Raw genomic sequence first — 26,109 nt, forward strand, 5'->3', positions numbered from 1 at the left:
GTTTTTGTAAAAAAGCGCAGCTGCAGAAACCACAGACTTATTAAGATGCCATACTTAAGTGCTTTAAACATGGCCATGGACAGCCAATCATGATTTTGGACAGGAGCACGCCGAGTCCTGTGACCTTTGCCGCAAAAGCGCGTGCTCAACGAACGAAATGTGTGTAAATGTAAAATACTGAGGTCGTTTCCATTGCATCCCTATTACTTTTTTTTTTGTATACATTCTAAGAGTTTTTTTGTGCCGAAGACCCATTCGAAAACCGAATGATGATATGGATCATTGCTTCAAGATTGTGAACACGCATTCAAGCTGAATTTATGGCAATTGTATGAGGTGTGAATGTTTATTGTTTGCAATAAAATTAAACTACGATTTTGCTTGAGTTTCTTTGGTTGTGCATCGAATTGGGATTTGCTGGTAGAGCCTATTGTTGTAATCTGGATTTGTATTGGATCCTTGGGACAAATGATTGATGATGTTGATGATGCCTACGTTATTGTCAAATTTTTATTCTGCAATATATTTCGTTATAACGTATCAATCAGTAGTATATTTTTATACATTTAGAATCTTGACAATTCTGAAAGCTTAATGTTAGTTCAAAATGTTGAATTAAATGCGTTTTTAGAAATTTTTAAACAAAAAAAATATAATAAAAAACTTACAACTTAAACATTTTTTCAAAGCCTAGTGAAATTTTAGCGGCAAAGATGCTTATAACTAAATTTAGATAGATACATTGTAGATTTTTTTCATATTTTTTTTTGTTAGCCTAATAGAAGAATTGGGTGCTTTTCTTTAATGGATTCTATTTAAAAAATTGTTTACTTAAACTAAATGTTATTAAAATTGGGCTTAATTGAGGTCGTCTTTGAACGGAAGTCGCCTGTAAAGCACGTTCTATTGTCACAATCTATACAGTCGTGTAGTGCGCCTTGCAGTGAACTGAAAAAGATAAAAAGATGAGGCACATGGGTGAGCAGGAGGCGTGGCAACAAGTGGACTACGAATAGCTGCATACCAATGAACTCGGACACGGGATCGTTGTCGCCCTCGCCGCGCATTGTGCCGGTGATTTCCTCGTTCTCCACCATCGGCAGGAACAGCTGCACAAACTCCGGCGAGTAGGGATGTGTGATGGTCTCCAGCACCTCGGTGACGAAGTATCGGATTAGCGAAATGTCTGTGTCCTCGATGGCGCAGCACTGCTTTATGTATCTGAGAACGGGTACAACGCAGCCGCGCGTCAACAGGTTAACCATTCGGTCCAGGATCATTTTCTTCATTTCCAGTTGAACGAGAATCTCCAGCTCATCCTGCTTGGACTCAAACAAGCGGATGAGCAGGAAGAGGATCTGCTGCTGCAGGGTGGGATGAACGGCGGCCACTTCATCGAGTACCGCCAAATGCGTGGGACAGCTGTCGGTGGATAGCTTGAAATACGAAGGCTCCATAACCACGTTTTCGATCCACCGAATGACACCAACGCCCACCACAGGATATCTACGATTAAAAGAGGTCTTTACGTTAGAGGAACCCAATCCTGATTCGGATATATATCCGTCGGCTTACTTGATGCAATTGTAGAGCGTTTGCAACTCGGCGATTAGCTCGGTGGAACCCTGGTCCACATTACAAATGGTGTGTGCCTTTTCGATAGCCTGAATGGTGCTCTTTAGCTCCTCCTTGTTTAGCATGCGCTCAGTCATTGGTCGCTTTTTGGCCGGCTGATCGATGACCGCAGACGCGTAGGCTAACAAAAACATATACTTCGGCTTGTGCTCGGGATTGATCTTGACGCCGGAACGGAAGAGCGCGTCCACCAGGAGCTCAAGAAACTGAGGGTTTCGTATCAGGTCGATGGGCGGTGGATCGGAACCGGAGTAGTTGCGAAACAGCACGGTGATATCGGCGGGATTCAGTGTATTGCGGGTGAGCATGGAAGTTAGGGCTTGACATGCCTGCGGATAGACTGCCGAACCATTCAGGGCCATTGTAATCGGCGTTACATTTTGATTGCTAAACAAAGAAGCAAAAGAAAGGATTTATGTTACGACTGACTATGTGGACAAAGGCATAGAATCGCCAGTTATATTCATACTTCTGCAGGGCGTATTTAATAATTTCCTGAGAGAGCCGCTTCATGTTGAACCCACCCTTCTGCTCCTGGCTGAGGACCTGGATGAGCACCTGGGAGTAGACGTAGGTGTGCTGGCCATGGCAGACCATTCGGGCGCACTCCTGAATGGCGCCATGCACATCATCCGGATTGTTCAGAAACTTGACGATCGAGGTCTTCAGCACCCGTGAGAAGACCTCAATCTGCTGTGCCGCCGTCGAAATGGAAGTGATCTCGCTCTGGAAGCCCGCGTCCGAGATCAACTTGATTGTAAAGTTGAGCATTAGACAGTCGGGATATTCTTCGGCCAGTCGGTAGATTAGCGAGCGCCACGTATAGTGGTCGATCATCTCGGTTAGCCAGTCGGGCGTCTCACCCTCCTCCGTGAATATGGTGTCCGCTTTCTTGGGATCGAAGGACTTAAGTATCATTTCCTTGAGATGATTCTCCACCATGGCCTGGACCTCGGTAACCTTGACGCCCGCCAGGATGAGCCACTCCGCTAGCAGGTTGGCCATCTGGGCTACCGCCTTGTAGTTCTCCGATAGCATCGATATAACCTCCTCCGGAGATCCGCCCGACTGGAAGTAGCGCTTCAGCTGCGTAAATATCCCCGGCTCCATGATGTAGTCCGGTGTGAGGAACTTCTCCAGGCATTCCTGTATCGTCTTCTGCGGATTGTCCTCAAGCGTTTCCTTCGATTGGGATGGGATAACATGATGTTTAGTTTTTATATTTTATGGTTTATCTAGTAGCGTCATCAAAGTGCCGGGATTGCCTGCCACGCCGTACACGCTCTATACTCAATTACCTCCGGATTTGTTTGTCCTTTGGCGCGGCCCTGCCAACCAGAGTCGTCATATTCCACTTCCATTTTTTCTCTAAAACTTATTTACAATAACATAAAAATATTTTTCTTATTTTGATTAATTCTGCATTTTTAGTGTGACTGTAAATTGTTAACCACGACGCGCACACCAACGCGAATTATGCGCCGTTTACACTTAGCAAAATCTTCTGTTAATTTATTATTATGCAATGTAAATCTAAAATTTAAGGAGAAAAACAAAATTGTAAGTAAGTGTAAAACGCGGAAATGTAAGCATAAATGAATACATTTTTTGAAATTAATAAATGTAAAATGCGCAGTTGGAATGTGGCTGTTCTTTAAGAAGAAGAAGAAGAAGCAGCCGCCAAACATATCGATAGTCACAAGTGCGGCAAATGCCGGTTTTTGTAAACAAAGGTCGCGCTTGTGCGTGTTTTAAATAAACTTGGCAAAATGTCGACACAACGGAAGGATATGTGGAAGTTGCTTTACAACCACGTGAACCGGAACGTAAGCAACTTTTCCGGCGTGTACAGCGTTATAGAAGACATATTGTGCCAGGAGCCGAGCCTGATAAGCTGTTCGTTGGTGCGGGAGCTGCACAACAAATTCCAGGACACATTCCTCCTTTGGCTGCTCAACAAGCTGGCCAAGTGCCTTAGTGAGTCTCCAAATAGCAGGTAATATTTGCCACAAACATTGGACTCCAAACTTATGACACACCATTTTTCTGCTGCAGCGAGTGCATCAATCTTCAAAGGAAAATACTGAGCTCCTGCTGTTCCAATCACCCCAAGCTTTATGAACGCCTTGTACTGGCCTATGTGGAAGCCATCGAAGAGACACACCTGCAGCTAAGTTCCCTGGACCTTGGCCAATTGAATAATGAGCAAAAACCCGCCATAACTGTAAGAATATTCCGATGCGATGTGGAATGCCTGCAGGAGTTCGATCCGCACTGCGCTATCGAGGACATCAAGGTGCCTCTTGAGCAAGCCGACATGTATGCCAAGAGCCTGCTGGAGATCCTCCAGCATGCCCATCACATTGGATACGCCACGCACGGTGACATCTTCTCGGGCAGCCTTCATCAGGCCCTGCTAATCCTCAAGGAGTGCGACATGGACACAAAGCTGGCCAGCTTGAATTACTGTCACAGTGTCCTGCGATCACAGTCGGCCAGCAGCTGGATAACAAATCCAGACGTTGGACATTATGCGCACTTAACGTTGGAGGCGACGGCAATCATGTGGTCGGCGGTAGCCAAGTGGCTGGACATGGGCTGTATGACGCGCCAGGAGCTAAAACGGCTCAATATAACCACCAAGCTACTGCTAGAAGTTCTGCATATGCGTGCTCGTCCAGCCCACCATCTTGGTTACCTGCTTTTGAACGAGATTCTTAGTTTGCCGACTGCCATTGAATTGGACGACGGACTGCTGGAGACCTTAAGTTCCTATATTCAAGGCCAGCTAGAACATTCGGTTGTACCATTGGAGCAACTGGTGCACTTTCAGCAGCTTTTGCTAAGCCATTGGCACTGCCACCCCACACATTTGGTGCCCATATTGGCGCTAATGGGCTTGAAACAGGATGAGATGCGCTCAGAGGTGGTGCATGTGCTTAGCCAAAGTCTCGTTCAAATCTTGCAGAAGGAAGAAGTATTGGCGAAGGATTGGCATAAACTGATTGCTATTTTACGTGGCTTCAAGCAGCTGGAGAAACTCGTTCTGTCACAGAGTCAGCACAAAATAGCTGAGCACGAAGGTCACATCGATTCCTCAGTTTTGGCCATGTTACGGCTGCAGTGTGAAATCATAAAGGTTGCGGATACCAATTGGAATAACCTTTCAATGCAGTTGGTTGAGCTGGAATCAAGGTGTCCCGCAGACAAAAGACACATATACTTGGAAATCTGTTCCCTTTTGATGCAAATCACCTCCATCCGACACTTTCTAAAGACTCAAACGCAACACCAGCTGCTGGCCATTCTGCAGCGGCATTTGAAGCTGTCCCACCTTTGCGCCATTCGCTTAGAGACACCTTCTAGTGTGCATACCCAAATGCAAAGCTTTTATGCCCAGCAGTACATGAGGCTATTTAAATCCGAGGAGACACAGGAGATATTCTGTAGCAACCTTCCACAGTTGTACATTTCGGGTTTCATAAAGCCGGAGCAACTGATGAAAGCTCTGCCCACCATTAACAATCGGAGTGGCCGCGCTCAAGTTATGCGCCTATTGCTCTGCTCCCAGTCAGGTAAATTGAGTGTCTTTAAAGTCCAAGATCGCATTGAGCTATACTGTCCGAAATGCAGGCCACTGCCAAAGAAGCTGCCAGGTATTTACCTCGGGAAATGCAAGCAGCAGCTGCCATGTCCAGACTTTTCAAGCACCACCCTCGAAATGATAGCAAAGGATTTATTGTTTTATCCCGATTTTGCATGCATTGCCCAGCATCTGGACCTTCTGTGCTTTGAACCCGATGTGATTCTTGACCTTCTTAGAGAAACGGAGGCACTGCAAAGGGTTAACGTTAAGGTTATCGGCCTGCTGGTCGCTGCGATGCGTGTGCGTTCGCCAGAATTCCTGGAGCAATTGGCCAATCTTGTCCTAGCTGCTATAAAAGCAATGCTGGCAAAGCCGCTGGAAGAGCAAAATGTGCTGCAGCAAAGGAGTATGCTCAACGTACTGACCGCCATTGCTCACATGGAGGACGATGAAATCTGGCTCTTTCACTGGTTCAAAATGACCTTCTTCTTTCTGGTGCACACTCGCTCGCTGGTGGCGCAAGAAGCTGTGCTGGCGGCCACCGAGATGTGCGCCAGCCAGGGTCTGCAGACGATTCATCTGTGGAACTGGTACAAGCGAGATGCTCTCGACCTCGCCGTTCGCCTGGCTTTGAACGTCTATCTTTTGGATGGCGTGCGCTTCACCCGATCCCTCCGAGCGGTGCGTAATTGGACGAACTTTGCTTTACTTCACAAATTTGACCGGTCTGTTTGCAGCTTACGAAAATGTTGGGATTCACGTGCGTTCAGGAGTTCACCTGCAAGTATCATCGCCTGCTGACTGCTATGGTCCTGCCGCATTGCGTCGTGAACCCGCGTTGCAAGGGAGTTTTGGTATTGATAGCCAAGCAAATGCAGAAACACATTGGCACCTTGTTCTCCATCTCGTTTCTGCGGATCTACACGCACGTCTTTCTGACCGAGGAACCGGAGCTGGCGAACAGTTGCATCGAGCTGGTGGTCAGTTGCACCCAGTCCAGCCTGCAGCAGCTAATGAACGCAGATGTCAAGGTGGGCAGCAGTTTATTTATAATTTATTATTTTTCTTTTATTTTATTTTATTTGGTTATCCCTTGTAGCAAACGGTGGCCGAGTTGCTTATTTATTTCAACCGAAACCCCACATTCGTGATGCGATCCTTTCAAAGCCTCTTGCAGTTATCAATCGGTTCCCTGGAGGAGTTGTCCAGTCAAACGGCGAATGCTGAGTTTGCGAATTTCATTGCTGAGCGTTTCCTCGGTGTGATTACCTACTTCGAGAGCTGCCTGAGTGAACCGTCTTTTGAGAAGCCATTGAAGGAGGAGACTCTGTACAGCTTGGGCCAGATTATGCGATTCGTGGGCTCTCAGCATGTCACCCAGTTTCGCTTCAAAATCATTGCCATGCTGAGTTTCGTTCACACACTGCAGGAGCCTCGTCTCCAGCGAATTTGCCTGAAGATCTGGCACATATTCCTGCATGTTGTAAATGTGCAGGAGCTGGGTCCCTCGCTGGGAAGAATCGTGGCCACCTTGCAGCCGCTGCTGGCGGACAGCGAGAGCGTGAAGCAGGTCAACGATCTGTATGAATTCATAATTCTGCGCAATGCCTCCATGCTGGGCACCTTTATAACAGATCTGTACTTCCTAGATCGCATGGAGAATGTTTCGCCCTCGATTCAAAAATGCATCAGAAGGCATACGGCCCATCTGGACCTAAAGGGATTGGCGGAGGAGGAGGATCAATCGCCACCATTGGTGGACCAGTTGCGTTTCCTGCTAAAGCACATAACCGATGAATGTCTCCAGGTACGCGTCTATGCCCTCCAACATCTTGGCGATCTGTTCGGCAGGCGACGACCCAAGCTAAACAGTACGATTCTCAGTGAACTACCGCTGGAGCCAATGCTGGAGCAGATTGTGAATGTCCTAATGGCCGGCTGCCAGCACGATGATAGCCAACTACAAATGGCATCGGCCAAGTGCCTCGGAGAACTGGGAGCCATCGATGCCAGCTACCTGCCCTCGAACTACAATTTCGCCAGTCCACAGCAGTTGCCGCTCAACATTTTATCAGATGATTTTGCGGTTCTGGCGCTGACTTCGCTGTGCCGTGGCTATCAGTTCCAGCAGAATACAAAGCACGTGGATAGCTTCTCGCTGGCCATTCAGGAGACGCTAGCCATTTGTGGCATCTCGCCCAAGGAGCAGAAGAAGGTTCAGCTGTGGCAATCGCTGCCAGCACGAATGCGTCAGCTGATGGAACCGATGCTTCATTCCTGTTACACCTGTGTCCATCGACCCAGCACCTGCCTGCAGCAGCCGCTCTTTGGGAGCCACTACTCTCACAACTATTACGAGGAATGGGCCTTTCTGTGGGCAAGTCGATTGATTGACTACATCCCATCCTCGGGTAAGCGCCATCTGCTCAGCTCCTACAAGCCGTGCATCAAGCGGGATAGTAACATGCTCAGCACATTCTACCCGTACATTCTGTTGCACGCACTGATTGAGTGCACGACGGAGCAGAGGAATCACATCCAGGAGGAGTTCATGGCAGTTCTGCAAGCCAACGAGGAAAGCTCGAGCTCAGTCAGGGGCCGCCAGGAGCTTGGAGCCATTAAGGAAAATGCCTTCAAGCAATTCGAGTCTAGAAAGTATGCCGCGGGTATCAAGCCACTGGCGAGCACTTTGGTTTCGGATCGCAAGGAAGATTCCAGCCGTGTTCCTCGCCTGGCTGGCAAGCTGTGCGCCGAACTCTTGGATTTCCTGCAGCGCTGGCTAAGGGAGTGGCAGAGAATTCACGGCCGGAGCACCGGCGGCAAGCCACCAGAGACAATAGATTCTAACTACCGAAAGATCCATGAGTTTCTCAATCTGATACCCAAGCTATTGGTATCTCGAGCCAGCTACAATTGCGGCGAATATGCTCGTGCGCTTAGCTACCTGGAGAGCTATTTGGAGGAGGGCGAGGACAAATCGCAGAGGTTGCTGGAGCAGTTCACATTCCTCGTTGAAGTGTACGGCTCACTCAGAGACCCCGATTCTGTGGAGGGCGCCGTGCAGGTTCGCAGTTACGACATGAGTGTGACGCAGGACATTCTCGTCAATCGGCTTGTGGAGCGGCAGCAGGACATGATCACCTCCTACGAGCAGCTGCTCTCCAGCACGGACCAGATGCAGCCGGATCACGTGCGCGCCATGATCGATGCATATTTGAGGGACACCCCGAAGACAGCTCAGCTAATCGCCGACGGTCTTTGGCAGCGACTGTCCGATCAGTACTCCGATCAGTGTTTCGCCGAGTGCAAGTCAGAGTTACTCTGGCGCCTGGGCAGCTATGATGAGATGGAGGAGCTGCAGTCCAACTGGCCGGCTCAGTGTTCGCAAGGCTGTCTGAAGCTACGTAGGCCACTTACCACGCGTACCGAATTCGACTCGTTGCTGGACGGGATGCGCGAGTCCGTGCTGGAGGAGCTGCGTAGCTGCTCGGCAGTGCAGCAGCACTCGTATGCCAATGCATACGATGCTGTGCTGAAACTTCACTTGGTGCATGAACTGCACTGCAGCCAGGCGCTTGTGGAGAAGCTCGAACAGGAGCGCGATCAGGACAATCAGGAGAAGCTAATGAAGAATTACTTCGACGACTGGCAGTATCGCCTGCAGATTGTACAACCGCAAGTTCGCGTCCAGGAGTCTATATACAGCTTTCGGCGAAATATACTGGCTGAGCTCCAACGCCGCCTGACAGATCGCAACCATTTGCTGCCCCATCTCAAGACGGAGCTGGCCAGAATCTGGCTTAATAGTGCGCAAATCAATCGCAACGCCGGTCAACTGCAGCGAGCTCAGCTTTACATACTCAAGGCGGCGGAGTATCAGCCCTCAGGGCTCTTCATCGAGCGCGCCAAACTGCTGTGGCAAAAGGGCGATCAGGTGATGGCCATGAACTATCTGGAGGAGCAGCTCTCGATCATGCGATCGGCTTGCCAGGGCAATGTGAAGCAGCTGGCACCGGAGCAACGACATCTCTTCTTTCGCGGAAAGTACTTGCAGGCGGTATATAGCGCCGAGTCCATGCACCTGTGCGCGGATGCAGTACTGAAGTACTTCCAAGAGGCCATCGCTGTGCATCGCCAATCGGAGAGCTGCCACGTACAGATGGCACAGTTTTTGGAGAAGATACTAGAAGCCAGGCAGGGCGGTGGTAAGTCGGAGACAACTGGCGAGCAAGACGATATGTTGATCAATGTGATGGTCAACTATGCCAAGTCCCTGCGCTATGGCAGCGAGCATGTCTATCAGTCGATGCCACGACTGATCAGCCTCTGGCTGGACACCACCGAGACCTCCACAAACACCGAGCAGGTGAAGAAGATGAACGATTTGCTGACGAACTGCTGCACCGCACTGCCGACGGCGGTGTTCTATACGGTGTACTCTCAGATGCTGAGTCGCCTTTGTCACCCAGTGAACGATGTGTTCACTGTTCTCCGTAGTGTGATAATCAAATTGGTGGAGGCGTATCCGCAACAGTCGCTGTGGATGCTCTTGCCGCATTTTAAGTCGGCCAAGGCGCAGAGGATCAAGCGTTGCAAGCTGGTGCTCACCGACAGCCGCCTGCAGAATTCCACTTTCCAGAAGCTGCTGCAAGACTTTAACTCGCTCACAGAGCGTCTCATGGATCTCACCAACAAGGAGGTGACACTGGATCGCACGTACAAGTTGAGTGACCTGGACACTCGCCTCTCTAAGCTATGCAAGCAGTCAGAATTTTCCCAAATACTGCTGCCGTTTGAGAAGTACATGCAGCCAACGCTGCCACTGAATTCCGACTCCAATTCAAGTGCGGGATCGCATCTTCCGGCAAGCCATTCGACCGCCAACTGGTTTCCCTACCAGCAGATCTACATCAGTGGCTTCCAGGAGTCTGTGCTAATCCTGCGCTCGGCAGCGAAGCCCAAGAAGCTGACCATTCGCTGCAGCGATGGCAAGGACTACGATGTTCTGGTGAAGCCCAAGGATGATTTGCGTCGAGATGCTCGCCTGATGGAGTTCAATGGCCTGGTCAAGCGATATCTGCACCAGGATGCCCCGGCCAGGCAGCGGCGTCTTCACATCCGCACATATGCCGTGCTGCCGTTCAACGAGGAGTGCGGCCTGGTCGAGTGGCTGCCCAATCTGGCGTCGTATCGAAGTATCTGTATGAACCTGTATGCTCAGCGAAGGCTGGTGATGTCCACGCGACAGCTGCAGAGTCTGGCTGTGCCGCTGCACGAATCCATGGAGCGTAAGCGAGAGGTCTTCACCAAGCAGCTGGTGCCTGCCCATCCGCCGGTCTTTCAGGAGTGGCTGCGCCAGCGCTTCGCCACTCCGCACAGTTGGTACGAGGCGAGAAATACGTACATTCGTACCGTGGCCGTCATGTCCATGGTGGGATATATCCTTGGCCTGGGCGATCGCCACGGCGAGAACATCCTGTTCGCCGAGGGCAACGGCGACGCTGTCCACGTGGACTTCAACTGCCTGTTCAATCAGGGCGAGCTGTTGCCCTACCCGGAGGTGGTGCCCTTCCGTCTCACACATAACATGATCGTTGCCATGGGCCCGCTGGGCGTGGAGGGCAGCTATCGCAAGTGCTGCGAGATTACGCTGCGCCTGCTGAAGCAGGAGTCCAAGACCCTGATGTCCATTCTGCGGCCCTTTGTCTACGATGTGGGGGCACAGACGCGCAAAGGCGCCGCCACGGCCAAAATAACGAAGGATGTGCAGCGCATCGCCGATCGCCTGCAAGGACACGTAAGTAGAGTGGAGAACCATGTGGATCCGAAATCTAATGAATGCTTCACCTTCTCCAGGTTAAACGCCAGCAGGCGAACAGCATTCCGCTTTCGACCGAAGGACAGGTGAACTTCCTCATCAACGAGGCCACCAAGGTGGACAACCTGGCGTCCATGTACATTGGCTGGGGAGCGTTTCTTTGAACGTATGTAAATGTTGTTATCTAACTGAGTCGAGGTCTGCGGATTGTTCGATTTTATACATATATGTGTATAAACAATTCAGATTGAATTCATATAATATGCACAACTATTGGTTACACAAGTTATAGTTAAGTCTGTTACAAAAGTTCAAAAACACATATTTAGTTAAATATACCTTCGTTAGTTGTTAAAATAACATATTCATAAGCTGCCCATCGAATTAAAAGCACACATAGAATTAAATTGTGATCATCATGGCCTGCTTTATTAAGATCTTCAGCAAGTGTTCCTAGACTACTGGCTTGCTCTTGGGTGGCACTTTCCTGTACATATCATTAACGACCTTGATGACAAAGTCGGGCAGCAGACATGCCACCGAGCAAATGATCGTGAACAGCCAGATGGGAAGTGAGCTGAGGAACTGGTTGTAGACATCGTACAGCTCACCACTGGGGTACAGGTTGTAGAGGTACGTGGTCAGCATAAAGGCGGCAATGGAGGCGAGGATCATGGAAAAGTTCCTATGGGTCATGTAGCGGGCCACCAGCAGCAGTTTCAGGTTGCCCACAATCACGATATTGGTGATGAGCATGGTGCCAAAGGTCTGGAAGCTGGCAGTCTGTCCGCCATTGAAGAGGACATTCGCGTCGTTGAGCATGGCGTAGGTGAAGAAGAAGATGATGAAGCACTGGACAAATCCGTTGAGTATCCACAGACTGAATACTCGCATCGAGGCTTGTCTATTGTGGGCCAGTGGCTTGTATAGCTCAGGATGACTGAAAACGAAATGGAAGTGGATCAGGTTCAGATGATGAACCTGACGATTCTATATTCCTATTTCCTTACCTGAGCAGCGTCTCCTCGCTGTAATCCTTATCGCAAATGGCCAGGACCGTGAAACTGAACGAGATGTAGACGATGTCGAAGAGCCATAGGTAGATCGAATTGTAGACGTTCGTGGCGGAGTATAGGTCGTACACCTGGTAGAGGGCCATGCATCCGGTGATGATTATGTTCTTGTAGCAGTAGAAGAGCACCAGGAAGGCCAGACGCTGCGAGTTGTAGTGACCGTGGACGAGGAGCAGGCGGCGCAGCATCTCGAAGCGGGCAATCGCAAAGTCGGCACACCGGGCGGCTTGTTTACCCTCACGACCCGTGATCCCAATGCCAATGTGCGCCTCCTGGATCATGGACACATCGTTGGCGCCGTCGCCAATCGCAGCCGTAATGTGCTTCTTGCGCCGCTTGATCAGCGTGACAATCTCGGACTTTTGCAGCGGACTGAGTCGGCAACAAAGCACCGCTCGGCAGCGCAGTGCAAGGTCGCCAAACTGACGCGGTGTGTGCTCCAGCAGGGCGGCTATAGTAGTTCCATCTACTATCAGCACCTCCGGCTCATCATCGCCAATCATCTCCAGTCGGGCAAGGAGCTCCGCTGGCTCAGTCGTGTTGATGATAAAGTGCTGCTTCGATCCACGCGGAATGTGGCGGCAAGCAAGTCCAATGTTGTAGGCCGTTTCCACCTTGTCGCCGGTGAGCACCCAGATCTTTAGACCAGCCGCTTGCAGAGCCTCTAGGGTGTCGCCCACGTGCTCCTGCAGTGCGTCCTCCAAGGCAGTGGCGCCGAGCAGGTCGAGTTCTGTGAAAAGTTACTAGTTTTAATTGGAGCGGATGCGGCTCGAAGGACCATATTTTCCACAATCGTCACCATTCCTTACCATTCTCGACTGTTTCATAGCAGCTTGCTATTAGTTCGTTCCTGTTACTCAACTGGGTATTGGCCTTCCGGTAGAGCTCCTCGAAATGAAACAACTCATCAGCGGTCAGTGTGCGTCGCGCCACGGCCATGGTGCGAAGGCCATTCTGGGCATACTTCGTTATCTGCGCGTCAGTCTGCTCCACAAGAGGACTCGCCTTGCATCTTGGAAAGATGGCACTCTCCGCTCCTTTGGAATATAGCCAGATGGTGTCGCTCTGATCGCGGACAATGACGCTCATCCGCTGACGCTCCGAACTGAACTCCAGAACGTGCAGTCTCTTGAACTGCAACTTTTCGGCGCTTGGATACCGGCAGATGCGTAGGACATCATTCTCCTGACCCTCGTACACGAGACCCAGACTGGCGCAGCCCTCGAGAAGAGCCTTCTCGTCGGGACTGGACGCCTGATAGCGATCCACAATGTTCCGGCTCATCAGGCGACTTTGTTCCGACACGGATTCCGACGACTCCAGCGTCTTCTCACCCACTTCCTGGAGTACTTCCACCGTATGACACACGGCCAGTGCCTCGAAAAGGACTGCTGCATCGGCCTTGGGCAAAGTATAACGATATATATTTATATATATGCTTTGATGGAAAAAATGCAGTACTCACATCCAGTTTCTCCAGTTCAAACTTTTCACCGGTGCCCTCGGAAACGAGATGGCTGTTTTGGAGCTGATAATTAATATCTGGCACATAGCAATTGACGAACTTCATGAGGTTCTTGGTGAGTGTGCCTGTCTTGTCGGAGAACAGAATATTGACCTGGCCCAGTTCCTCGTTCAGATTGGACGCGTTGACCCGACATGGCTGATCGGTTTCCTCATCGTACAAATGGAGATCGTTGTGCATGAAGTGCATGCCGAAGATGCGATACACTTCGATGTTCATATAGGCGGAAATGGGCACCATGTAATTGAAGAGCAGCAGAAAGGAGAGGAAGTCCTCGAAGATTTGCCACGCTGAATTGAAGTTGGTTGGTGGACCCAGGTAGGGCATGGTGGGCACAATCTTCGCCTCCCTGTGACTGCAGTTGGAAAAGATGATCTTTTATAGATAACTTTTATAAACGTTTGTATCTCATTCCAGATATACACCCACCGTTCGATGAGATACAAAACCACCACCACCGCGATCATTCCCACGATGAGGGCCACCATAAATCGATTGATGTACTTCTCGCTGGATGCGGACTTGTTGCCGGTGTAGCGGCTATTCAGCTGCAACTTGGTGTGCATTCCAGTGTAGATGGCACAGCCAACCACCCGTTCGGTGCTCTTAACTCGAACACCGCGCAGTAGAAGATTATCAATGGTCAGGGGCAGGGCGTCACCACCGCTGGATCCTTCAGCATCGCTCCCCGATCTCAACTCCAGACGACCATTAAAGCTGTAGAGATCAGCGCTAGCAGGCTCGCAGACAATGCAATCCTTGCCCTGCAGTTCATGATCTCCGGATAGCTGGTAGCTTGCTGGCACGCATATGGTCTTCAAATTGGTCTCGCCATCCAAATTGGCTGTGGTCACGAAGCACTTGCGATCCGCACTAGATGATTGGAGCAGTACAAGGTCGCAGGGCACATCGCCATCGTTTCGCACCACCACAAGATCGCCGGGCACAATGAACTGCGAGTCTATGATCTCCTCCTTGCCGCTCCTTATGACAGTTACTAGGTATGGAAAGCCGATGCTGATTCAAATGGAAAACCCAACATACCCACAAGTTCATTTCATACCTCTGGCTGTGTTCACAAGCTTATCACTTTTCGATCTCGAGTAGTCTTCCAATCCCTCCTTTAGAGCCGTAATGATCATGACAAAGAGCAGGGGCAGCAGGGAAACCAGTGGCGATATCGTTTCGTCTAGTCAAGGATCAAGGGATCGACCATTGAGAATGGCCCGATTTGGGAATAGCAAGCGTACTTACTTACGAAAAACGATACAATTGTGATGATCAGAAAGTAAAAGTAAACGGCCCGCCTAAACTGTTCGTAGAAGTTGAGGGGCAGGAATGTGAGCCAGGTGTATTTGGTGGTCGTCACCCGGTTGAGTGGCTTCTGCTGGCGACTCTCGATGCCGCCAATCTGAATCCGCAGCGGATCCGCCGATTTCTTCTTGCCAGCTCCCATTTGGTAGCAGTATCTAATGAACTATCTGGAGTGTTATATGGCTCATTCAGATGATCATTGGGTGGTGGTGGGCACGCGTGGTGCCTTTGGGAGCAGACGTTGGACTGAACTGAAGTTAGCCATGGAACAGCCTGGATTGGCCACATACATAAATTGGCATATGATAAAGATAATGTTCCATTCCTCGCTTATATAAAACCCATTTTGGCCTCCAAGTGGCCCTGTCACAATGGGTATCCCATTGAAAAGAAGCAATGCTTATTTCCGGCGTTTTGCCGATGACAGATTAGTGCAAGCTAAGTTGTAGCTACTAGGCACGCTCGCAGCTTAGATTAGATGAACTCATGTCATGTCAGATTAGTAATGAAATTGAATTTTAATATTTTTGGGTGCCATGTCTGCGATTTGGCCATTCCCCTTCAAACCATGTCCAACTGCTGTAAACATTCAAAGATTACTTCACACCAAAAGTGCCAGCGCTTTCCCTTAACTGATTAGTACTATCGCCTTTCTTCAATTCGAATATCTAATCCAGGTGATATCGGCTTACATACTACCCTAATCACTGGTCTAATCAGTTAAACACTTCGATTATAGCAGTGGCACTTGGGGCTGTTTTCAAAAATAAATGAAGGTCTTTGAGCTATGGACTCCCTGCTTCTGGGCATTCTTAATCAGCTAGAGAGCCGACTAGGCGTTACCCTCTAATAAATAAGTGTGTATGTGATATGTGGGCAACTAAGAACTAAAAGTAAGTATTTCAAAACCGTAAATATATTGTAAATTATACCTAATGGTATTATCTAGAATCTATATAATATATTCAATAATATATTCTTGGATGAGGAGATGAGTGTCGTTGTGATTCTCGATCAGCTTAAAAGCTAACGCCATAAAGCTTTTGCTAAAGCTTAAATGGGTTACCACCTCTGGCAAAGCTTAAACATAAACAATTTGCATTCTTCATTTTATTGGAATTCTTATGAAAATCAACAGTTCATTAAAAATAGAAAAATATTAACTTAAAGCTCACATTGTTAGTAAGTTATGACTCCATTGGGAATAGGAATTAATTGGGAAAATATGAAAATATGGAGTATGCTTGAAACATTAGATATGTTTCAAATATTACTCATCCGCCACGTTGGTTTATCCTATATTGCTAGCTCATGCTTAAGATCTTGATTCTCCACGAATGCCTCTTGCTGGGTAGTTTTTCTATGACTCCAAAGTTCATGTAATTATCATATTCGGTTATTGGTTATCATATCATACGTTTGCCATTTAAAACTTACAGTACTCACTTTATATCTCCTCAGAAATGAAAGCTTAAACCAAAATGAAACATAGAAAGGATTGTGATATTTAAGTTCCTTTCATTTCTTATCACATAGTGTTAATCCCATTCGCGAATAGCTCACCTTTGACTCATGTTGAGGCCCGTGATAAGTGTCATCGGTCATGGAACATTCGCTTTTGGGATGAGTGAGTCAAGGTGGAAGTTGCACGATTTCAGATAGGCTTGTCCGTAAGCCCCGACGGATATGTGTTCGTATGTGAAGTCCGTTCAATGCTGAGCGATAAGATTGTTGTTATCGACATTATCTCTTCGACTAATGGCAAAACCGCGGGCTTATTCGCTCGCGAGAGCCCAATGTGAACTCTAACCAAACAAAAAAAAGAAAAAAATATTACAAAATAAAGAAAAAATGAGCGAAGAGTGTAGCTCTGAGGATCGTATGGGCCAGCGTGGTACTGCCAACTATTGGAGAGTGCAATGCACTGGCTATGAACGCATTTAGGGATATCTAAAAGTTGGTTAGACCCCGGCCTGGGTGCGATATGGGTACGGTATGGGTTTGGCTATGGGAATAAATAATTGCGTATACATGCATATATATATAATATACATGAACATGCATGGAAAGGTCCGTCAGGCTAGCCCATGTGTATGGCGACTTTGTTAGTGGTATCGGTATCAACAATTCTTCGACAGTTTGCCGATAGATCAGTTTGCGCGTGGAAGGTCTCTCTTTCCTTTCGATTCGGTGTACAATAATCTATATGTATAGTATATATACAGAAGTCTATATATATTATATCTGTGATCCATAGCGGTCTTGTACATATATTTGATTTCGCCCGCAAAGCTCGCTGTTTGTTTACCCGTTTGTTTGGCCAGAGGACCTCGGGTGCAAAACGACTCAGCACTTCAGCACAATTTGGTCACCAGAAAAATGGTAGGTTTGCCCATCGCCCAGATATTTCAACTAGGAAAACATCCTGGCATTCGAATATTTTTACATTCTGCAACAAATTTGCACAAATTTTATCTGTGTGTGTGATTATGTTTTAATATTTAGAAAACCAACTATTTCATTTACAAAACTATCTCAAATACCCAAGACTTAAGACCTAATACGCTAATTAAATTGTGAAATACAAGGTGGTCGTGTAAAGCCATCGTTCTCCAGTGCATGTGGCCTTTAAGGTGATAAAGCTTTGTGATAAAAGAACTCCCCCCTGGATGTCGTCGATATCCGTATCTCTTATCGAAATTTATGGACCGTAAAGTGACGAGAAGATGTTGAGTTTGGATAGAAATTTACCTCGATCATGGTGACGAACGGCTGGATGGATATACACGTATATATCTTTCGCTCTGCGCTACAGTGAACCCAACCCAAGTGGGAAACATGCCATCCAAATGTCGCTCAAAATGTACCCCGGCCACCGTCGATTAGTCAGCTGAGGTGCTCGCCACCAAGATATACCCATAATCTTATCAGTTTTTTGGCAGTCTACATATAGGCGGTTAGATATGGGTGGGTCTCGCTGCTCCGGAGAGCTCCGGCACTGACTGCTCCAAGAAGAGAATATACTGGGTGAGGATATGGGATTATGGACCCGGTGCTCTTGCACGGATATCAGTTTATCAGTTGGGCAAGTACGTTTTGGCATGTGCACGTTGTTCGCTGTGAACCGAAAGCAAAAGACTCGAATGCATTGCACTCCCAACTATCTGATAGTGAGTTGCGTACGTACCATCATAACAATGACGTACCGAGTGCAACAATCATGGTAACTCGATGGAACACTCATTTGTCCCACCTCGGAGAGGATTGGTCTATCCTGGACGAGAGTGTGCGAGCTTCGGCTATTCGAAACTGATCGGAAATACCTTACTCATCGGAATCTAGCGAAGAGATTACCTGGCTAGTCGGCTATTGGTTTCGAAAAAGAAAAAAAAAAAAAGTAAAAACGGGAAAAAAAAAACTGTTATTACCGATAAGCAATACGACGAATTCGTGGTAACGAAGTATTTTAGAGAGATACAGAAATCGGTCAGTTTTAGTCAGTTATGCTATTGTTTCGCGTCGGTGCCACATTGTCCCCAAGAACTGCCAACAATTGTTAATGAACCTCGTGAGGATTGAAGCCCCAGCGCAGTGGATAGAGTCAAGGGATCATCATGGGCAAGTTCTTCGAGCGACTGTTTCAGAAAAGGGTGAGTCCTCCCGACGTTCGGTGTTGTGTAATAGCGACAGGAACAAACAGTGAACAGTGTTAAGGTTTTCTTCAGTTATGTATGTATGTATGCGAGTGTGTCTCCATATCCATCAGTGAATTTCTATATATTAGATAAGCAGCTATAAAGCAACGTCGTTTGTCGATATGCGAGTGAGAAAGAGATAGCGTCGCTTAGATAAAGTGGATTGCAACTTTATAATCTTGGAACTCCATCGCACGATTCACTGGATGGTTTGGAAATCCGGAGACTTTCCAATTGGTTTTTAATCTCCACCAATGTTTGGTTTTTCAAAATATTTGGGTTTTTTTCTTCTAAATTGACTGATCGACACATTTACTTGTGACATCGTGTGAGTCATTCTTCAGTGTACAGAAATTACGTATACGACGCGTTAGCTTTGCATTGTTATAGTATTTAAACAATTTATGGAAAAGCTTATGTTTTTAACATAAGAATCTCTGAAAAGGCACATATTCAATTACTTAAGAGAGTTTTTATGAAAAGTTTGGATATATTTTATAGAAATCTACTATGTTAAGCATAAACATACGCAAAAGTAAAAGGTTTTTAAATGACAATTGCTGTCGTTTTAAAATATTATTAAGAATTCATTGTGGCTCCGTGAAATGTATTAGTACTAACGTACTTTATTTACTCATTTCGTAATCTACCATCATTAAACTTTTCAATAGAATTCTTTTTTATTTGCTTGATAGATAAACAACTGCTTTCAAGTACATAAACGTATGTTTTTCAAAACTTAACTTTCTTTTACAATAAAACATACTTTGAGTTAAAGCTATTTAATGAGAAAGTCAGTGCAAGATCTTAAGCAATTGAATTTGATGAGATTTGATTTGTGTGGGACGTCATCGAATTGACAATACGCCAAATTAACTATGCACTTTGAACCTATTAGTTGCCGAATGTCTGAATTTCTGAATTTCTTCATGTGTCGTTGTATATCGCAAACTTGAACTGGCGACGTCAATAAGTTTTCGAGCTTTTTATTGGATGCCCGAAGCTGAATGTGAAGCTGTGGGGCCGTACGACCGATTTTTGAAGCTGTGAATGGGAATGGGCATGGGTATGGATACGGGTACGGGTATAGGTACGCCATCCGAATAGCCATAGAAATGCAGATCGAATTCTCAGTGTGAGAACGGCTTGGCACTGGCGCACATCACGCGGCTCTCTCGCGATCCATTGGATAGATAGATCTACGCATAGATGTATCTCGGAAGGACATTGAATGATGTGATATGGAATAGATAGCGAGTGCGGTGTGTGAAGTACATTTGGATATTAACTACATATGTAAATTCGTATGCAAATACCCACTGATATATAGTACAAATCTATAAAAAATCCATAAAAAAAAAAAAAAAATCGTTGTGGATACCAATGGTCGTGGACGTGCACCATAGAACTGTTCAATTGAAGTGTTAAAATTGCCCACTTAACATCGTTTTAAGGTTATACACTTAAGTGTGCTGAGAAAAAGTCGATAAATATACAAATGGTTGTATGTGCATTAGGGTGGACCCTATTCGAGTGCCTAAAGTTATTGGCTGCGCTGTAAAAGTGATTAAACTCCATTAGCACTTCGTTTCAAACATTCTAACGCTAATAGTTAGTTCGACTGAAATAAACATCCATAAAAACGCGCTTCATTGTGCATACAAGACCTATGTACATATGTATGTATGTTTGTGCGACCGAATGTCGATGAATAAACAATAATTAACAATAGCCAAATAACGAGTGACCGCATAAACAAGCAGGTGTTTGAAAATGTGATTGCGCCAAAACACGAGAATTGTCGTACATAAAAATATAAAACTAGAAAGAAAAGGAAAACTGCTTTCCATTGTCCGGAAAAATCTTTTTGAGCGATGATCGGGCGCGTCCGTGGTCACACCGCTACCAAATGCGCCCATCCTGGAATGGTGAACAATGAATTTCTTTGGCCATGACCATCTGAGCGGATTTCGACGCATAGATCGCCTGGGCGCCCATCGCCAGACGCCGTGGGCAGAACAGGAGTCCTTTCATCTCAAAGACGCCTTCCTATGGAATTGGCACAAGGTGTGTGTGGATTGGGCTTGGGTTTTGGCAAAGGAATAATACTCCAGTAGTGTCTATTGGTCACTATTTCAAGAAAGTCAGCAGTTGGAATTATCAATTTTGAGTATAAGATTACATCTGGCTTATGTGGCGTATGCGTGATATTTACTTAGGTTGCAAAGCGATTGCGCAAGCTTCTTACCAACCAAGTATAGTTTAATGCATATATTGATTATATTTATTTATTATATTATTGCTTTATCTGAATATTATGTGAATCTTTTCCAACTGCAATTTAATACAAATTTTGCTTAGTTATGCGCTTTTCTATCGATCATTTTAGCTATTACTTGTCATATGGACATTCTTCTGTTGAAATAAGTTAATTAATCTTAATAATAAACATTTGGCGGAATTCAACAAACAATGCCCACAGGCAGTGGCCAAAAATGGACGCTGATTCATTAGCCAAACACACATGAATGCACTGATAATTCGAGTTCTCTTATCACTAGATGTCTACCAATTTGTTGTTCAATCAACGTTTTACGATGGCCTCTAGTTAAGCGTATGTCATTTTTTTATCTTCCAGGGCTCCAGAGTTAGTACAATAAATGATTGGCTGCAAATACAAATCGGTGGCCCCCAGGATGTCAAAAAGAAAAGGCCAAAGGGCCAGAATCGCATCAAGTCCACCAAATACACGCTTATCACATTCCTGCCACAAAATCTTCTGGAGCAATTTCGCCGCATTGCGAATTTCTACTTCCTGGTGATGACAATAATATCACTTTTGATTGGTAAATATACAAATATAACAACAATTTCTTAATAAATAACTATATATATCTTTTATCTATTCGCAGATAGTCCAGTGTCCCCAATGACCTCACTTTTACCTCTGGTATTTGTAATTGCTGTGACCGCCGCTAAACAAGGATATGAAGATATCCTGCGCTATAGAACCGATAATGTGGTCAATTCATCGCCAGGTGGGTGAAAGAAAGTCAACTTTCCAACTTTGTTTCTTATGAAAAGAGTGGAAATTTAGCAGAGGAAAAGCTATCTTGCTACCAATTCAATTCAATTTATGCCAATTAATGAGTATCTATTTGAAAACTTCAGTTACTGTCATCCGCGATGGCAAGGAGGCGATAATCAAGTCGCAGGACGTCATTCCCGGCGAACTGATCGTCGTGGAGCGGGACTGCGATGTGCCGTGCGATCTGGTGCTGCTGCGGTCCACCGATCCGCATGGCAAGTGCTTCATCACCACGGCGAACTTGGACGGCGAGTCCAACCTGAAGACGCTGATGGTGCCGCGCGACCTGCCCACCGTCGACCTGCCGGAGATGCACAAGCTGGGCATGATCGAGTGCGAGAGCCCCACCACCGATCTGTACAGCTTCAATGGCAAGATCGAGCTGAAGGGCGGCGAGGGTCGGGTGCTCCCGCTGTCCGCCGAGAATGTCCTGCTGCGCGGATCGCGGGTGAAGAACACGGAGTGCGTCATCGGCTGCGCCGTCTACACGGGCATGATCTCCAAGCTGCAGCTGAACAGCCGGCTCACCCGGAACAAGAACGCCTCCAGCGAGACGTACATCAATCGCTTTTTGATCGTCATCCTGGTCGCCCTGATCGCCATCGTCACCCTGCTCTACTTCCTGAAGAGGTGGGCCTAATCTTGGACTGCATATATATTCTCAAATTGGGTCAATCCAATCCAATCCAACCCACTCGTATTTGATCCGCAGGTACAACGAACTATTTGTGATACCCAAGCTGTTCTATCTGGGGGATGCGACGGATAGCTACAGTGTGAAGCAGTTCCTGCAGGACTACCTGTCGTTCCTGATCCTCTTCAACTACCTGATACCCATCTCCCTCTACGTGACCATCGAGCTGCAGCGCGTCATCGGCAGCTGGTTCATGGAGTGGGACCTCGAGCTTTACGAGAATGAGACCGATCAGCCGTGCGTGGTCAACACCTCCAATCTGAACGAGGAACTGGGCCAGATCAATATACTGTTCTCGGATAAGACGGGCACGCTGACCAAGAACGAGATGAACTTCCAGCAGTGCTCGATAAATGGTAGCAAGTTCCTCTTTAAGAAGACGCGGCTGGAGGATGAGGAGACCAAGGCGCTCCTGGACATCAATAAGTTTTCCGTGAGTCTCTTCCGACGCCTTACCTTGAATTTCTGTCCTCAATGTCTGTCCTTTGTCCTTGCAGGCCAATCAGCGCGTCTTCTTCCAGGCCTTGTCCATATGCCACACCGTTCAGGTGGCCTCCGGATCTCTGGAACAGGCGGATGCGGGCACTGCCAAACGGGAGCCGGTGACGGCGATTAAGTCGGGTCCGCCGGAGATGTACTCCATTTCGGACATCACCGAGGAGAGCCACAATGCTAGTCAGCAGAGCGAGCTAAATGTGGGCCACACCATCGACAACTCGGTGTCGGCTCATCCCAATGGGCTCAATTCAACGACCATTTCATCCGATGTCAATCCACTGTTGGTCTCCGACGACGGCTATGGCGTGGAGCGTCGCAAGCGTCCGGTGGTTGTCAAGAGGAGTCCCAACTTTGCGCGCTCCAATCGGATGAACAATGGCGCCGCCAGCGATCTGAACATCAATCAGACTGACCCTAATGCGGCCACGAACGGAGTGGAGCCCACACCCAACTTTCGACCCATTTCGCTGCAATTCCGACGGTCTACCTCAGAGAAGGATCTGCAACAGTCGTGGGAAGCGCCCAGTGGTCAGGCGCCGGGTCACCGAAGGGCCCACTCCTATGGCGCGCCCAATGCCTACCTCACAAACCCGGTTTCGGCCAGCACCCCGCCCGCCAGTGTGCTCTTTCGATCGCCGAGCACCACTTCTCGGGAATCCTACGCCGCGCCCACATTCACCCGACAGCCCACCATTTTGGTGCGGGCTGAATCACAGCGCCGGAAGAACGAAATCCGGGACTTTATATTGTAAGCGAATGAAAGAAAATCCAGAATTCGATGAAACATCTCAATTTGATATCCCTTTCCACAGCACCTTGGACTATCAGGCCTCCAGTCCGGATGAGAAGGCCTTGGTGGAGGCGTGTGCCAATTTGGGCATGGTCTACACCGGCGACGATGACGAAACGCTCCGCGTGCGCATCGTCCCGCCCCACATGGACTACAAGCGACCGTTCGCCAAGCCCAGGGAAGAGACCTTCCAGCGTCTCCATGTCCTGGAGTTCACGTCGGATCGCAAGCGCATGAGCGTGATAGTCCGGGATACGGAGGGCAAGAAGTGGATCTACACCAAGGGTGCCGAGAGCTATGTCTTTCCACTGTGCGCCAACAGTTCAGCCGAGCTGGTCACAAAGACGGACGCCCACATAAGTGATTTCGCCCGACTAGGATTACGTACATTGGCTATTGCCAGGAGGCTAATCAGCGAGGAGGAGTACCAGGACTTCCTCGTGGAGCTGGCACAGGCGAACAGCTCACTCGAGAATCGAAAGCAGCTCAGCGAGGAGTGCTATGCTAAAATTGAAAGCAGTGAGTACCAGTGACATTCCTCACAAGTCCTTCGTGCCCCACGTTGGGCGCCAAGTCTTTTAGTTTTAGAAACCAACTTATACATTTCTGGCCCCTGCACAGATCTGGATTTGCTCGGTGCGACAGCTGTGGAGGATGCCCTGCAGGACGACGTGGCCGATACGTTGGTATCCCTGCAGGCGGCTGGCATTAAAATCTGGGTGCTAACGGGCGATAAGGTGGAGACAGCCCTGAATATAGCCCTGTCCTGCGGACACATTCCACCCGATGCCAAGAAGTACTTCATTATGGACTGCAAGAATAGGGAGGAGATGCTGCTGCACCTGAACGCACTTGACCGTGAGATCATCTTCGGTATTGGCCAGGAGTGCGCCCTTCTCATTGACGGCAAGAGCTTGGGCGTGGCCCTGGCAGAGGCCAGCTCGGAGTTCCGGGACGTGGCTGTCAAGTGTACGGCGGTCCTGTGCTGCCGCCTCAGTCCGCTGCAGAAGAGCGAAGTGGTGTCACTGATCAAGTCGTCCAACGAGAACTACAACACGGCCTCCATTGGCGATGGCGCCAATGATGTGTCAATGATCCAGGAGGCTCACGTGGGCATTGGCATCATGGGACGCGAGGGCAGGCAGGCGGCACGATGCGCCGACTTCGCCTTCGCCAAGTTTTGCATGCTCAAGAGACTGCTCCTCGTCCATGGACACTACCACAGTGTGCGACTGTCCCTGCTGGTGCTGTACTTCTTCTACAAGAACATCGTCTTCATGGGCATCATGTTCCTCTTCCAATTCCACACGCTGTTCTCCTCGTCCTCCGTCTACGATTCGCTGTTCCTCACCTTGTACAATGTGATATACACCTCGCTGCCCATTTTGTTCATAGCTATCTCCGAGAAGCCGTACACCGAGGAGAAGTTGATGAGGTAACACGGGTTAAATTGTTTATATAATTGATGTTACCTAAAGTGCAACCTGAACAGAACGCCACAGCTTTACAAGAAGAACACGGACAACAAGCAGCTCCACTGGCCGTACTTCCTGATGTGGGTCCTCTTTGCCATCTACCACAGTGTCATCATTTTCTACTTCGCCTTCTGCCTCTTCTACTACAACAACGTGATCCTGAACTACGGACAGACGGTGGCCTTCTCCTGCTTCGGCACCCTGCTCATCTGGACGGTGGTGGTGGTCGTGAACCTTAAGCTCTGGCTGGAGTCAATGTATCTGTCCTTCTGGTACATATTCACCATTATCATTTCCATTTTGGGCTTTATAGTCACAACGGTTATCTACAACGTTATCAATCTGTGAGTCCATGGCTTCGATTAATTACATTTAAGATTTAAACCAATATAATATGTTTTTTTGCAGGGACTACGACACCGACATCTACTGGGCCTACAACAATCTGTTGGCCTCACTGCCGGTCTGGCTGTGGATCATATTGACCTGTGTGGCCTGCCTGGTACCCGACTACACCATCCGAATGCTCCAGAGGGCGCTCAACATAAAGAGTTTCAGCATTTTCCCCGGAAAACAACGGAAACTTAAGATGCGCGAAAAGTTCGAGTCCACATACTTGTAATCGTCGATTAGGCTATAGTTTTTATACCCCTAATTTATTTATTTCCCTATATATACACTCTTTTTTTTTTGTTAGATAAACAAATTTTTGTTGAACGTTTGCTATTGTTTGATTTCTGGCAGGAAAGTATCTCCAACTTTCCAAAAGAGAACCTTGAAATCGCAATCAAACTGGGAGTACAACATTTTGGGCTGATAACATTTTTATCATAATCTCGGCGACTTATTGAGAGCAAGTGCATCTACACTTGGAGAAATGGTTGGTTTTCGAGAATGCCCCACTTTCGATACCATAAA

The 26,109-nt window shown here is 47.7% G+C and overlaps 4 protein-coding genes across 5 annotated transcripts; 2 read left to right on the forward strand and 2 right to left on the reverse strand.

Annotated features, from left to right (window-relative positions):
- Positions 1–492: 492 nt before the first annotated feature.
- LOC117147362 (negative elongation factor D) lies at positions 493–3,075 on the reverse strand. The gene is made up of 5 exons (XM_033314226.1): positions 2,934–3,075; positions 2,105–2,817; positions 1,576–2,022; positions 1,025–1,506; positions 493–948 (listed from the first exon to the last, which is right to left on the reverse strand). The coding sequence occupies exons 1-5, from the start codon at positions 2,994–2,996 to the stop codon at positions 917–919; spliced, it is 1,737 nt and encodes a 578-aa protein (XP_033170117.1). The 5' UTR covers positions 2,997–3,075; the 3' UTR covers positions 493–916.
- Positions 3,076–3,336: 261 nt separating this feature from the next.
- LOC117146926 (serine/threonine-protein kinase ATR) lies at positions 3,337–11,443 on the forward strand. Its single transcript, XM_033313565.1, has 5 exons — positions 3,337–3,631; positions 3,691–5,902; positions 5,959–6,252; positions 6,321–11,018; positions 11,078–11,443. Exons 1-5 carry the CDS (start codon positions 3,405–3,407, stop codon positions 11,201–11,203), a joined length of 7,557 nt encoding a protein of 2,518 aa, XP_033169456.1. The 5' UTR covers positions 3,337–3,404; the 3' UTR covers positions 11,204–11,443.
- Positions 11,444–11,451: 8 nt separating this feature from the next.
- LOC117146927 (probable phospholipid-transporting ATPase IF) lies at positions 11,452–15,093 on the reverse strand. Its single transcript, XM_033313566.1, has 7 exons — positions 14,892–15,093; positions 14,701–14,826; positions 14,067–14,634; positions 13,578–13,992; positions 12,922–13,513; positions 12,050–12,842; positions 11,452–11,979 (listed from the first exon to the last, which is right to left on the reverse strand). The coding sequence occupies exons 1-7, from the start codon at positions 15,091–15,093 to the stop codon at positions 11,493–11,495; spliced, it is 3,183 nt and encodes a 1,060-aa protein (XP_033169457.1). The 3' UTR covers positions 11,452–11,492.
- Positions 15,094–18,201: 3,108 nt separating this feature from the next.
- LOC117148259 (probable phospholipid-transporting ATPase IF) lies at positions 18,202–25,862 on the forward strand. 2 transcript variants are annotated; one of them, XM_033315565.1, is made up of 10 exons: positions 18,202–18,601; positions 21,285–21,492; positions 21,559–21,684; positions 21,818–22,364; positions 22,447–22,861; positions 22,926–23,674; positions 23,739–24,235; positions 24,338–25,151; positions 25,209–25,535; positions 25,600–25,862. In XM_033315565.1, the coding sequence occupies exons 1-10, from the start codon at positions 18,566–18,568 to the stop codon at positions 25,811–25,813; spliced, it is 3,933 nt and encodes a 1,310-aa protein (XP_033171456.1). In that variant the 5' UTR covers positions 18,202–18,565; the 3' UTR covers positions 25,814–25,862. The 2 variants fall into 2 exon arrangements, with proteins under 2 accessions (XP_033171456.1, XP_033171455.1); XM_033315564.1 differs by lacking the exon at positions 18,202–18,601 and adding an exon at positions 19,902–20,713.
- Positions 25,863–26,109: the final 247 nt, after the last annotated feature.

This window comes from Drosophila mauritiana, chromosome X (assembly GCF_004382145.1).
Source record: "Drosophila mauritiana strain mau12 chromosome X, ASM438214v1, whole genome shotgun sequence".
Lineage (NCBI taxonomy): Eukaryota > Metazoa > Arthropoda > Insecta > Diptera > Drosophilidae > Drosophila > Drosophila mauritiana.